At 43.9% G+C, this 13,198-nt stretch overlaps 1 protein-coding gene and 1 long non-coding RNA gene across 4 annotated transcripts; one reads left to right on the plus strand and one right to left on the minus strand.

Moving 5' to 3' along the window:
* Positions 1-5,469: 5,469 nt before the first annotated feature.
* On the plus strand, positions 5,470-9,908 carry LYSET (lysosomal enzyme trafficking factor). 3 transcript variants are annotated; one of them, XM_052693961.1, is made up of 2 exons: positions 5,470-5,628; positions 7,900-9,908. In XM_052693961.1, the coding sequence occupies exon 2, from the start codon at positions 7,916-7,918 to the stop codon at positions 8,309-8,311; it is 396 nt and encodes a 131-aa protein (XP_052549921.1). In that variant the 5' UTR covers positions 5,470-5,628; positions 7,900-7,915; the 3' UTR covers positions 8,312-9,908. The 3 variants fall into 3 exon arrangements, with proteins under 3 accessions (XP_052549921.1, XP_052549922.1, XP_052549923.1); XM_052693962.1 differs by lacking the exon at positions 5,470-5,628 and adding an exon at positions 5,929-6,416; XM_052693963.1 differs by lacking the exon at positions 5,470-5,628 and adding an exon at positions 6,532-7,232.
* A 2,549-nt stretch (positions 9,909-12,457) lies between these two features.
* LOC128085938 (uncharacterized) lies at positions 12,458-13,101 on the minus strand. The gene is made up of 2 exons (XR_008209173.1): positions 12,945-13,101; positions 12,458-12,867 (listed from the first exon to the last, which is right to left on the minus strand). It is a non-coding gene; the product is annotated as an uncharacterized LOC128085938 (long non-coding RNA).
* Positions 13,102-13,198: the final 97 nt, after the last annotated feature.

A 13,198-nucleotide genomic window follows, 5' to 3' on the forward strand; every position in this document is an offset into this window, starting at 1 on the left:
CCAACAGCACAACTAACCATCAGGTATGTTTGTCATTCAGCCTTCCTCTGACACAACACTTTCTGTTTCCTTAAACAAATCTGCTATTCATCCAGGTTAAGATTTTTTTTTTTCTGTCAGGACTATGAAGGAATACTGAAGAAACCAAATCACAGAGGAACTGTAAAGGATATTGCTCTATCAGGCAGAGCTCAACAGGCAGCTGACACACAGAATTTATTACTAAAAGAGCTATCCATTTGGGTTAGACTACATAAACAGCATTAATAAACGAGATTGTAACATTTTGAGGCATCAGTCACTCTCAAGTGCCCAACACAATCCTTTCCATTGTTTATACCAGTATGGTAACTGTTGAATCATAGCCTGAAGCACTGATTGAGCACCTGGGGAAAGGATCCTGTCAGCTCTGGGAGCACAGGTGAAGGCAATTCAGCTGTGTGACTTAGACTCCATTTAAGGGCTGACTGGGACATCTGGTTGGAGATATCTTCTTTGTGGACTCACTTCTGTAAGCTCAGATCTTTGGTGCACAGGCAAGCACCTTTACTTTTCTTTGAAGTACTGTTCTGTCTATGCTGGTCTCTTTGCTGTTACATTCCTGTATTGCCCTTCCACTGTGTTAATTTTTCCAATTGTAACTATACTCAAAAAAACTAAACTGGGAGTTTAAGGGGTAAGCAAAGAACATGTAAAGCAATTTTAAAAATAAACTATAAAAGTTGTTGTTGAGAAACATAAAGATGTATGAAATCTTCTGGTAATAAAATGTTATGAAGTAGGTAGATGCTAGGTGATCCAGTTACTCTAGAAAATAGAAAAAAAGAGGTTCTAAAGAGACCACAGACATGCAAAACACTTTTTTTTTTTTTTTTTTTCCCTTAAATGGAAGCTTGGATTCGGTCTCAAAGAATATCTTTTCTACCACCCCCCAACCTTACATCTTTATCTATGCAAACAAGCTGGGATTCTTGCAAACAAAATTTGAATGTGGGAAAAGGACAAATCTGACCTGATATTAGTATAGTGACAAAAGTTATGCTTCACAAGAATCTAAACATAGATACTCTCTGCTGCATGTGGTTCAGTCTAAGCAGGGCAGGCACAGCCTGGGAACTGGGAATCTCAGAGGAGACAACTTAAATCTCTTCAAACTCATGCTATGTTATTGATGCCCTGCACAAAAGAACAACAGCAAAAAAGGATAATTACTAAAAATATGGGGGAGGAAGAAAGGTGTGTAATTGCAACCTCTTTTAACAAGAATAGAGCTGTCACTCCCTCAAGTGGTCAGACGTTTACCTTTGAATGTGTGTATGGAAGAAAGGAGGAAGGATGGTGCATACTTTTAATTAGTGACCTTTAGAGGAAATATTTATTTTAATAAATATTATTTTCTCTACTTTTGTCCAATTATAGTTGAGAGGTTGGTCTTTTAGGCCAAATGCAGAGGCTGACATTTTTAGTCTGCCAGATTCCTGGTTTCAAATCTGTTTTTCTTCCTAACATGGGTGACTCTTCAGTTAACTTGTTTACATGAACAAACCTGTTGGCAGCAGCAAACTCAGCATGGAAATTCAATAACTGTTCCTTTCTGGCAGCATGAGCAGACCCTCACTGAAATCACTGCCAGGCTGATTCTGATTTCTCAGCAGTTTAATAGCAGTCTTGGAAGTGAATTTTTGTTGAGTAATATTTGTGGAGATTTAATTAATGTCAGCAGGCTGTAATGAATAATGCTTTTGCTGAAATGTAGTTTCTAACTGAGAACTGTTCTGACCAAAATTCTGCAGGCTAGCTCTCTCTTTCCTACTAAATCAATACAATGCCAGATCCTACCAATGCAGATGTGAGATCTACACCTGCACTGCTTCTGTGTATGCTGTATTTGTCCTCTGCTTGAATAATTGCCACAGAAATAAATACTCAGTCACCAGTTGCCTCTGATAGATATTTTCCTATGTTTTGTCAATTCTTACTGAACTTCCAAGATACTTGGTAACTGCAGAAAATAAAAGGTAAAAGCAAATGTTATATCAAAGATTAGAACTTTCAGACTTGATTACAGTGATAAAAGATCTAAAGGAGAAAGACACAATTCTTTAGAGACATTCTGATAAGAGGTAATAGTCTAATGCATTTGATTAATGTTTTTTGTGAATGACTGGGAAAATGATACTGCTTGGAAATATCAAACCTTTGGAGTTTATTGGTAAGTATTTCTGGAATAACTTTAGAAAAGCTAAGAACAAAGTATGTCTGGTATTTCAGAGAACCTGGACAATAGGATTGCCTGAAGCTTTACTTAGATGTGTCTGCTGCAAACAGATAAAGAATTTCAGGGACAGAGAATGAAGGTAATTGAAAGTTCCAGCATTTCAAAGTATAGGAAGAAAGTCAAAGCAGGGAAGGATCACCCTGGATTATATATAGTTTTCTGTGTTTCATATGAACAGTGTACCCAAAACAAGCAAATAATGTTTGAATTCAAAATGAGAATAAAATACAAAAATGCCAGCTTATCCATAAGTCTTACATGCTTCCAAAATGTGCTACACCCAGTATGAAAACAGATGTTTCCAAGAGAAAAGTTCAAAGAAAGACTACAGTAAAGGCAAAATAAACACTTAAGAATAAAAAAAAAAGAAAAGGAATCAGAAGACTTTCAAAAGATATAAAAGCTATAAACTAAAAAATGAAGATTCATAGAATGTGAAATAAACCACATGATACTGAACCTGACATAACTTGATTTGTCTCTCAATAAACAACAGCGTAAGTGATCAAAACAAGTTATTGCAACACAGCAGGACACTATAAAATTCAATACAACTACCCATAACTGACAACAAATACTCTGCAAGCTGCAAAAACTTGGCATTCATTCACTCACTGATAGAACTTTGAGTACAAAAAAATAGTTTAATTTTGAGAATTAAAAAAAAACACCAAAGAGAAAGTATTCTCTTTTACTAAGATGCAGCTTTTTTGTGTGTGTTCATTACTCAAAACTTACTAAAAAACCTTTATATTCTTTATTTATGAACACTGTATTAACTCTTTTTGTTACATAAAAGGGTGCATTTGGAAGGAGCTCTGTGCTTCATCCCTTGCTTCTCAGAAGCCTAGACCTACTCTAAAACTAGCCTTACCTTCTTGGCTAAGGTTATGCAGGCTCTCCAAAGACTGATGCATAGGATCATGCCAGTTTTCTCTCTGGACACCCAACATAGCTGGATTCCACAGAGATCACAAATCTCTAATGAAAAGTCTGGTTTAGACTTTTTTTCAATGAATCAAAAATCAGCATCCTACAAAGTGAAAGGTAGATGACTTCTTGAGAAAAACATATTTGTCATTAATGTGGCCCTATGTATGAATGCCCAGTGAAAGCCTTAATTTAACATTAAGTATGAAAACCCTGTTTCAATGCAACTATTATAACCAACTCCTCTGTCTTCTTTCCATCAGCCCTCATTTGTCCCAAATAATTTGTCAGGGTCCTAAGTGAACTGATAGGCTTTAACAGCCCCCAGCAAGCCTCACCTGCCCCAGCCACGAGCTCAGGAGCCCCATTTAAGCTGAGCCATGGGCTCAGATTAATCTATATCTAAGGTATGTTGTAGAGGTATCAGATTCTGGCTTAGCCCTGGCTGTGCCTAGACACAGGCCCTCTTCTCAATCTCGATCTTGACCTACAGCCTAACCTTCAAACTTAACTTCAGCTTTTTTTATCAGTAAGGATCTGCCTGGTAATCACTATGTTTCACTGCAGTTATCCTCAGTGGACCTGAGGCTAACCAGTGGCTGCCTTCCCAGATTAACCTCAGACCTACTTCATTGCTTGATGGGTAACCCAGACCCTTGGCTGAACCTAGCCTGCCCTGCTTGCTTTGCTGAGGTACTTTGGCAGTGAGGCCCTGATGTGTTGGCTTTGTTATCTATTTAGCTCCTGACTTTTATGAATCAGCTAGTTCTCAATGCTTCCCGATGCTTTTTTAATTTACCTTCAAAGTAAACTTTATTTTTCTATAACTGTTTTGGCATAAGAGTTATTATAAAGACTGTAAAAACTCAGATGCTCTGTTTTTTTTTTTTTTAATGTATGATTAAGTACTTTTAAAAAAATAAACTTGGCCATTAAAAGTTAATTCCTTTTGATTCAGCAGGCCTCTATCTTCTCTTGTTTACAGTCTGAATATTAACCATGTGAGTCTCACTATGCATGTGTCCCCGCTTTAATATGGAGAATATGAATTGTTCCCTTCACCATCAGCACTTTTAAGGAAAGAGGATGCCACAGCTATTCAGTTTTCCATCACTACCTGTAACATCAGGAATAAAGCCATACATAAACAGAAGGTTAGAGCCACCTGGGAAACTTTTTAATTCTGGATCAGCTGGGATGTCACTACCGGTAAGAAAGTTAAGAATGGCATTTAATGAAAAACAGCATCCTAATGGTATTTAGTTACTCATGTCTACAACATTTTTATCCGGAACTCAATTCACAGTTTATAACTTTAAATTTCATGAACAATGTTGAAAATCCTCACTCAACGCACGTACAAAATCTCTTCTGCATCCGGAGTCGGGACGGGAGGCAGAAGCTGCCTTTGTCTGTGGTACAGAGCGCCATCTGGTGGTCCTCAGAGTGAGCCTGGAGATGGACTCGGAACCTGCCGTTGAATAAGCAGGGAAGCACCGCCTGAGAACTTTTCTGTTGTGGGTTCTCAGGTGTCGTCTTTTTTTTTTTTTCCTCAGAGACAACCGCAGCGCAGCGATTGGTCATCAGCTGTTCTGAATAGAACCCGGAGCGCCGGTTTCCAGCACTTTTCACTTAAACACCAAGAACAGAATGACAAACCATCGTAAACTTAATTTTGCAGTAGCTTTATATATAGCCTCACCAGCACCTTCCCAGTCCCAGCACAGGAAATAAGTGCTAAACGGTTGCTGAATTCAAAGCTGGAATGTCTTACACAAACCTTCCCAACACTGCTGTGATGTAAACCAGTGAGCTAGGCAGACCTGGCTCAGCAATTTGGGGGGCTGGTTTAGATGATTTTCTGCCTTCGTTGAAGACGTGGCGTTTTTTCATAAGAATTTAACTCAACAGCAACCCACAAGCAGCAGGTTTTGCGTACAGACGGACTCGTATAATCACATCAATGTGTGTCACTGGAGAGACTGTTCCACACCACGGTCATCTCTATCGCTGCTTTCTTTGGCGTACCGCACCTGGCTAGCGCGGCTAAGTGACACAAGTAAAACTCGGGGCGGTAACTGAGGGGCGACAAAGGAAGGCCGACCTCAACGGCGAGCCCAGACCGCCATTTTGGGCGAGGTCAACGGCGCCGTAGAGAGGCGCGGGCTCTCGCCAAGATGGCCGCCAGCCAACGGCCGCCCGGCGGGCACGCCCCGCCACGTCCCGGATGCAGTCGGACGAGAACCGGAAGTCGTTTCCTCATGCCGGAAGTGGCGCCGTTCCGGGGTGGTGATGGCAGCGGACCGGCAGCGGCGGCGCGGACCGGCGAGTCCTCCCGCCTCCCGGCGCGGTGGCGCGGGCTGAGGGGAGCGGGCCGCCCACCGCCGCCCTCCCGCTCCCTCCTTCTCCGTCGGAGGAAGGTAAGGGGCTGCATTGGCTCCGGGACGGCGGAACTCGGCGCGGTGAGGGGGCCGTTGCCCCGCAGCTACGCCTGAAGGTTGGGGCTCCGCCTCCCTCGCAGGAAGCCGTCCGAGCCGCGTCCGCGCGGCGCGGGTCGAATGCTCGCGGTCACGCGGGAGGGACGAGAGCCGCAGTCACGGGAGCATGGCCGCTCCGGGGGGGTCTCGTAGCTCCGCGGGTGGCGACGCTGGGCTGACAGCCGGCGGGACATGTGGAGAGGCCGCGAGCGGCAGTGGCATCTCGGGAGGGAGAACGGGGGAGAAACCGGGCGCGGGCTATGCCTCGTTCAGCCTGACCCGGCGCAGCGCTTCTCCGGCTGTTCCTGGGTAGTGAGAGCAAAGGGAATCGGCTCCTGCTGAGCTTCTTACTATTACTGCCCTTATAGCGGTGTTTGTGCTTTTACTGTGCTCCTTGCTTTTGAAGACTTCTGAGTACCGTTAGTGCTCTGTAATACACCCAGCTTTGGAAAAATGAATCACGGCTTAGCGTTGAGGTGGACTCTGGCACTTGCCAATTGATTCTTACCCAGGCAGCTTCTTAAATATTTCCATGCTGTCTTGATAAAAGTGTTAACTGAGTGTATTTGAAGACAACGTACTGCTAAGATGTATAGAAATTATAATTTAAACAACAAATGCCGCAGACATAACTAGTGGCTTTCTCTGGTGTCTCACTGCCTGTTTGGCTGCATTGGTCTCCTTACGTGTAGCAGTGTCAGGGGCAGAAGGACTGCTCCAGTGCTGCCCTGGTAAATTCTGTCAGGTCAGGATTGAGGATGTCCTTCAGAAGTGGAAAACCATAAAATCTTCTGTAATTGGTGCTCAGCTGCAGCTTCTGGTCTTTGGAGGGGGAATCTAAAAAGGTGCAATTAGTTTGCTGTCAGTGATGTTAAATTCTTGTATACTTCTGTTACAAATGCGGCATGCAGGCTCACACTGATGAAATGCACAGCTCGTGGTGGTGCCCATGTTCACAGAATCACATAGAATCACAGAATGGCAGGGCAGCCAACCTCCATATCTATTATTAGACCAGGCTGCCCAGGGCCCTGTCCAACCTGGCCTTGAACACCTCCAGGGACAGGGCATTCAGAGCCTCTCTGGGCAAAAATATGTTGAGAAATAGTGTTTAGTAGCTGAGAATGTCTCTATCAAATAGTGTTATTGTGCTCTTTGTACCTGTTGTAATTTCTGTGGAAATAAATAGGAGGCATTATTTCTGAAGCAACCTATGTATGTTTTGCTTAAACAGTACTGCAAAGTTTTATTCCACTTCTCTCCTAGAAATCTTAGGAAGGATAGGACCCTGACAGTATGAAAACTGCCCAAGAGCTGTTTTGAGTGAAGGTGATGATGACTTCCTTGATGCTATAGAGATCCTTCAGCTGGAGTGCTGGTGGCTTGTTTGAAGAAGGCTTCAAGTGACTTACACCTGTACAGCCAGCAGATAAAAATCAAGCCCAGTGGTGTCTGTGGAGCTTCAGTTATTTGTGCTTTTTCAGGAGGAGGGGAAGGAGAAGAAAATGGCAGTTGACTGCTGTCTAGTTTACTGTGCACTGAGTCAGGTGAATGTGTGTGTTCACCTTCTTTCCTCCAGAAGATTTACTGTAACTGCGCACGTAGTAGAACAGAAATACTGCTAGGTACTGCAGTCGTACATATCCTTGTTGTGCAGCAGGTACAAGTATGTATGCTTAGTATGCATCTTCCCATGTGTGAACTGAAAACTTTTTAAGTATGATTCCTTGACATACACTTAGCTGAAACTTAATAAAACTGGATGTTAGTGCACTGCAAACAAGCAGTGTTGCTCATGTCACTAGCTGGCTGCTTTCATCTTAGAATTTTCCAAAGTTCTCTGATATCTCTCAACTCATGGGAAGTGTTGCATTTCTCACCCTGTGGCTAGAGGCACTGAGAGCAGATGGGGTAAATGACTTCCCCAATTCAGGGCATTGGTTTTGCTAACCCATTGCTTGCCTGTAGCCTCTTAGAACTTGTAGGCTCTAAATTAGTCAGAACTTCTGGTGGGAGTTACCATTAGGCTGTTACTGACATAGGAATACAGCTTTCCTCTGCTGTAGAGAAACTTGGCTCTGTAGAAATGGGTGCATGCATTGCTTTTATTTGTGCGTCACGAAAGTTATGAAACGTTAGTTTATGAAAACCAAGCGTTGTCTGTGTCCCCTTCCTCCAAGCTGCACTGAATTCGTACTTCTCATTTTGTTACAGGTGCAGAGCATGGAGAATGATGAACTTCCGCCAGAGGATGGGCTGGATTGGTGTGGGGTTGTATTTGCTAGCAAGTGCTGCAGCTTTTTATTATGTCTTTGAAATCAATGAGACTTACAATAAACTGGCACTGGAGCACATTCAGCAGCACCCCAAGGAACCACAGGAGGGAACCACATGGACGCACTCCTTAAAAGTACGACTGCTATCCTTGCCTTTTTGGCTGTGGACTATAATCTTTTTAATACCGTATTTACAGATGTTCTTGTTCCTCTATTCCTGTACGAGAGCTGACCCCAAAACTGTTGGCTATTGCATCATTCCTATCTGCTTGGCTGTTATTTGCAATCGTCATCAAACATTTGTGAAGGCCTCTAATCAGATCAGTAGATTACAGCTGATTGACACTTAACTCAATTTCTAGTTTCTGTAGCTGTTTTGAAGCAGTTGCATACGCCTGATCTAATCACAGGACCGAAGTTCTGAGCGAAGGCTGGAAAGAGCCTTTTCTTTCAAACTCTTAAGCAATGAACAGTGACTGTTTTCTATTAAAAAAAAAAAAAAAACTCATTCCAAAAGTTTTTAAAGTATTGGTCTATCAAAATGACTTGAGTGGGGGAGTTCTATGTGACACATGATGGAAGTATTCCTCATTTTGCCTTAATGATGCAGAACTGCTACACTCCATCTGAAACATTCTTTGGGAAAATAAGTTTCTGCTCTATGACTTTACTCCTCTGTGCACAAAAAAAAAAAAAAAAAAAAAAAAGCTACGTCCTTCATTTTTCTTGGAGTAAAATCAATGGAAAGATAATTCTTCTGTGATAAATGTAAAAGAAAAAAAATCAGAAGATGATTATAGAAGTTGCACTTAGAACAGTTTTTTGCTTTTTTTTTTTTTTTTTTAAAGTAATTCATACATCAGTGCTCCTAACACATTTTAAAAATAAATTTAGGAAATGCAGGAAGCAAAGAATAAAGAATGTGCAAATCATTGAAGAGAGAAAGATATCTGTTTTTTCTCTGAGGTATCATATATTTTTTTTCTCCATTGACTAGAATAGCAAGTAGCAGGCAGGCAGTGAGGAGTGGCACAGACCTGGAGGTGCTTTAAACTTCTTCTCTACAGTGTCAAAAGCAGCTTGTGCTGGCGTTGGGCTGTAAGAAGCACAAAGCTTTGTGTTTTCTTCTTCTTTCTTTAGAAATCTCCCTTGGTAAAATTACAGTTGGAATTTTCTACTATTCTAATGTCTCTCCAGACCTGCAAAAACATATTGTGTGAGTACTGATGCGTTAAGAAGACTTTACATTTGTGAAAGTTAAAGTGTTACCAAGCTGGGGAGTGCTCTAAGCCTGTTGTAGGACAAATACTATCTTTCCCAGAATTCTGAGTAAGATACCCTCTTGTTCTTGAAAGAAATGTGGCTTTCTTCAGTCACACTGAAATCCCATTGGCATTTCTTACCATAATTTCACCGTTTTTCAGTGCTATTTTGATGTCACATTTATTTCTGACTTCTGGACTGTGTTTTGTCCTTCTTAGAGTAACTAAATTTTTGAGCCATGATGGAAGTAACCTTCTGATTGTGAAAACATTGCAAAATATGGACTTCAAAAGCAGTAGGCCCAAAACAGTTATGCACTGAACTTCTCACTTTTCTTTTCTTTTTTTTTATTTGATTGTACGTGATTGTCAGTACCTAATGATCACAAATGCTAATCCAGTTCTGACAACTTTAAGGGAATCTTGGACATTATCATCTGTTTCCTGCTTTGGAAAGAATGTGTTGCTGTGTTCAAGGGTGGTGGTTACAGCACCTTAAACATTGGTTGCATTGGAGATACTTGTAGACTGTGGTCTCAGATGCCAGCAGGGGTGCTAGGACCTAAAAACACGATGTAGCCTTTACAAGAAGGTTTTTAAGTTCAAAGTGCAATATGAAAAGGAGGAAGCTGCCATCTTAATATGCTGGAGTAAGAATAAACTCTGACTGCTCCTGTCTTTTGGAGTCAGAGCTTTTAAGTTGTGTTGTTTCTTAACTCTAAAGATCACCATCTTATTTATCTATAAAATAAAAAACTTTTCAATGTTTATAAACAGAAGTCTGTTAATGCAGAGATATGTTAATGGTGTTTTATTGTGTACCTTTGTTCTTAGATAGCAGTGCTGGCTTTCAGTGGCTGTTGCTCATTGCTGTCCTTCCTATCCCTTAGAGTGTGTATTTGGTTGATTGTTTGTGTTGTCCTTTTGCTCTCTGTGTCCCAGTTCCTTGGCTGTAGCCTGAATTGTTGGGGCTGGTTGGATGACTGATTCTTTTGCCATTTCTCTACTTGTGCATAACATGGAGATGTCCAGCGGGATTTTCTTTTATTTGATGCTGCTTTTTAACTGAGAAGTTGCTATAATGCTAGTTATTTAGACGAGAACAACAGAAGAGGAAGCACCAAAAACGGAAAATGAAGTGAGAGCCACGTGGCCGGGATACGGAGCACGTGCTGCCTGCAGCAGTGCCTCACAGACACTGGTTTGTGTTTATAGAATTTTCCGCTGAACTTTTTAATTAAAGCTGTCTGAAAGCAGTGAGTTTCACAACTAACTGCAGAAAGATGTGTGAACTAGTTCAAGCCAGTGCTACATCTGTAAAGGTTTGAGCTTAAGGTGGGAAGGAGCAATAACCTATTAACAGTATAACCTATTAATGTAGTGCATAGGGATTAGTAGCTGACAGCGCTGGGAGAAAAAGGAAGTTTCCTCTGCTGGTGCATCAAGCATTTCTGGCATCAGTGGAACATCAACAGGTGAAGTCTCTCACCAAGAGAGCAAGCAAAAGCTATAAAAATAGTGATTAGATGGCTTTTACTTGTAAAAGAGGTAGTAAAATTAAAGCTGATTACAGTGACGATTTTTAGATAGTGTCAAGGCTAATTTGTTCTCACAGAAGATCGTGGCTTGCTACACAAATTGACGTAGTGTACAAGCTAATTAAGTTTAAAGTTATAAAATCTCTTTAAAGACTGTGATACCTCTGAATTGGTTCTTAATTGTAAATGGCAGTAGCACAAGTCTGTTTCTATAGCAGTAGCATTACTACTGTGAGTTATAGTAGCCTTACCAGATGTGAGATCTGCTTATACCAGAACTTTTCTTCATTCCAACCTTACCTCCAAGTGGATGGGAAAGATGAATTGCTACAGCTTCAGTTAGAGGTGGAAAAGCTCTTTTTAACTCAAGAAGATTTGGTTCAGACTTCTGTCTTGAACAGCTCTCTCACCCAGAAGCTGTGAATGCAGAGGCACTAATGAAGTCCTGAGGAAAAATAATTGACCTTTGTCAGCCTAGCAGTCACTCAGAGCTTTTTTTTCTGCTGAGGAAGTGAGTAGCCTTAAGGCTTATTAATATTTATCTCTGTGCCACTTGTTCTGCATTTTTTTATTGTCGGTGTCACAAGATAAAGCTTTTTCAGACTGCTTGAGCATTGCTCCTGGGCAGCCTGGCTGGCAGTGTCATCAGCTGCCTTGCCTTCTGACAGTACTTTACCATCTCAGGAAAACCTCTGCAGTAGTTCTGTGACTACTGCTGAGCCACTTCATCTCTTCTTGTGGGAGAGCGGGTCCAGTGGAGAGCAGAAGGTATGGCTGCAGCCCTTCAAGTGAGCTGCAATAAAATGGGTTGCTTACAAAGAATGTTTCTCCTGGCAGCAAAGTAGAACTGTGAGCTTTTTATTTGCTCCCTCACAAAACCATCTCAGTGCCTAATAAATATCACGGTTATGATTTTAAACTGTTTTTTTTTTTTTTTTTAAACTTAAAACATTTACACTCTGAAGTGGATTTAGGCTCAAAGCCGTTTGAACCAGCAAATGCAGTTTTTCAAACCACTGCACAGACAGCAGACTGCCGTACACCGCAATCCCTGTGTGAAGGAGACTTGCTTTGACAAGAAACCTCACCAAAGCCTTCTGTACCTCCTTGGCTTGGGGCAGCCCTGAGGAAATTCCCCAGCTCAGGAGTTGCACAGCACGTGGCAGCAGCGAGCTCCTAGTTCGGGGTTACTGAAGTCCCCGAGAAGCTCCGGTACCTTTTTCATTGTTGGTAAGTTTCGTGGCTGCAATAAGGGCTACAAATGATTGTTTAAAGGCACGATCTGCGTGACTGCCCTTGACCCAATGCCTACCAATCTCTCCTGGAGCTCAGGTGCAGCATTTTGTGTCCATCCTGACAGAAAAAAAGAGCTCAGTGTTACTGCAGCATTGCCCGCATTTACTCCCGCGCTAGGAAAGGCGGTGCGTTTCGCTTTAGACCTGCGGTGTTCAGCAGCGAGCTTCCGAAGCCGCAGCAGTGCCGGCACCGCTTGCAAACGTTCATTACGGCGCAAGGATCGCCTGCGGGAGCCATTCCGGCCCGTTTGCGGGCGTAGCTGCAGGTTTTTTTGCACAAAGCGCTGCCTTGGCCATTTCGATCAGCAGCTTCCTTCTCTGCTAATAAAGATCTCCGAAGTACGTTTATTTACTCGGCCCCTTTTCCAACTTTCTGCGCCACTTCAAATAAAGCCAGGCAGTTCAGTGTTTAATTTATTCAGACGCTTTGTCTCCCAGTCTGAGCGTCAGCAGGGTAAAACGCTCGTGCGGACGGCAGCGTCGGACAGCAGCGGTACGCGAGGCGCTTATCGCTGCTCTGCCTGCAGCCCGGCCGCACAGGGCCGCGCCGAAGGGTTCCACGTTTATCCGCCTACCCGCGCTGTTCGTGGCCGCGCGGAGGGCAGCGCCGTTACGGCGCCTTACAGCGGCGGCAACGGACGCCGCTCTCCGCCGTCACCGCTTTATCCGGCGCGGCGCCGCCCTCACGGCGGCTGCACCCTCGTCCGCTTTGGAGGAGGCAGCTCGGCCCGCGCCGCGTCCACGCCGTTCTCCTCCTCGTCTTCATCGTCGTCATCCTCCTCCTCCTCTTCTTCCTCCTTCAGGCCGTCACCTGCCGGACGCGACACGCGGCGCTCAGCGGCTCCCAAGTCCGGCAGCCCCGCGCCGCCGTTCGCCGCCTCCACTCACCGCCGCCCGGCGCTCCGCCCGCCGCGCCGCGCCGCTGCTGTTCCAGCACGAGGGGCGCCAGCAGCTCGGCTACTCGCTCCTGCAGCTCTCCCAGCCCGCGCCGCAGCTCGCGCAGCTCCCCGCGCGGCTCCCCGCCCGCCTCCGCCGCGCACCGCACGCGCACCTCTCGCGCCCGCCCGCCGCCCGCGCGCAGCTCCGCCACCAGCTCCATGGAGGGAAGGAGGGAGGCGCGCTTCGGCCACGCGCCTCGGCCT

This window comes from Tympanuchus pallidicinctus, unplaced genomic scaffold (assembly GCF_026119805.1).
Source record: "Tympanuchus pallidicinctus isolate F22 unplaced genomic scaffold, pur_lepc_1.0 scaffold3, whole genome shotgun sequence".
Classification (NCBI taxonomy): domain Eukaryota; kingdom Metazoa; phylum Chordata; class Aves; order Galliformes; family Phasianidae; genus Tympanuchus; species Tympanuchus pallidicinctus.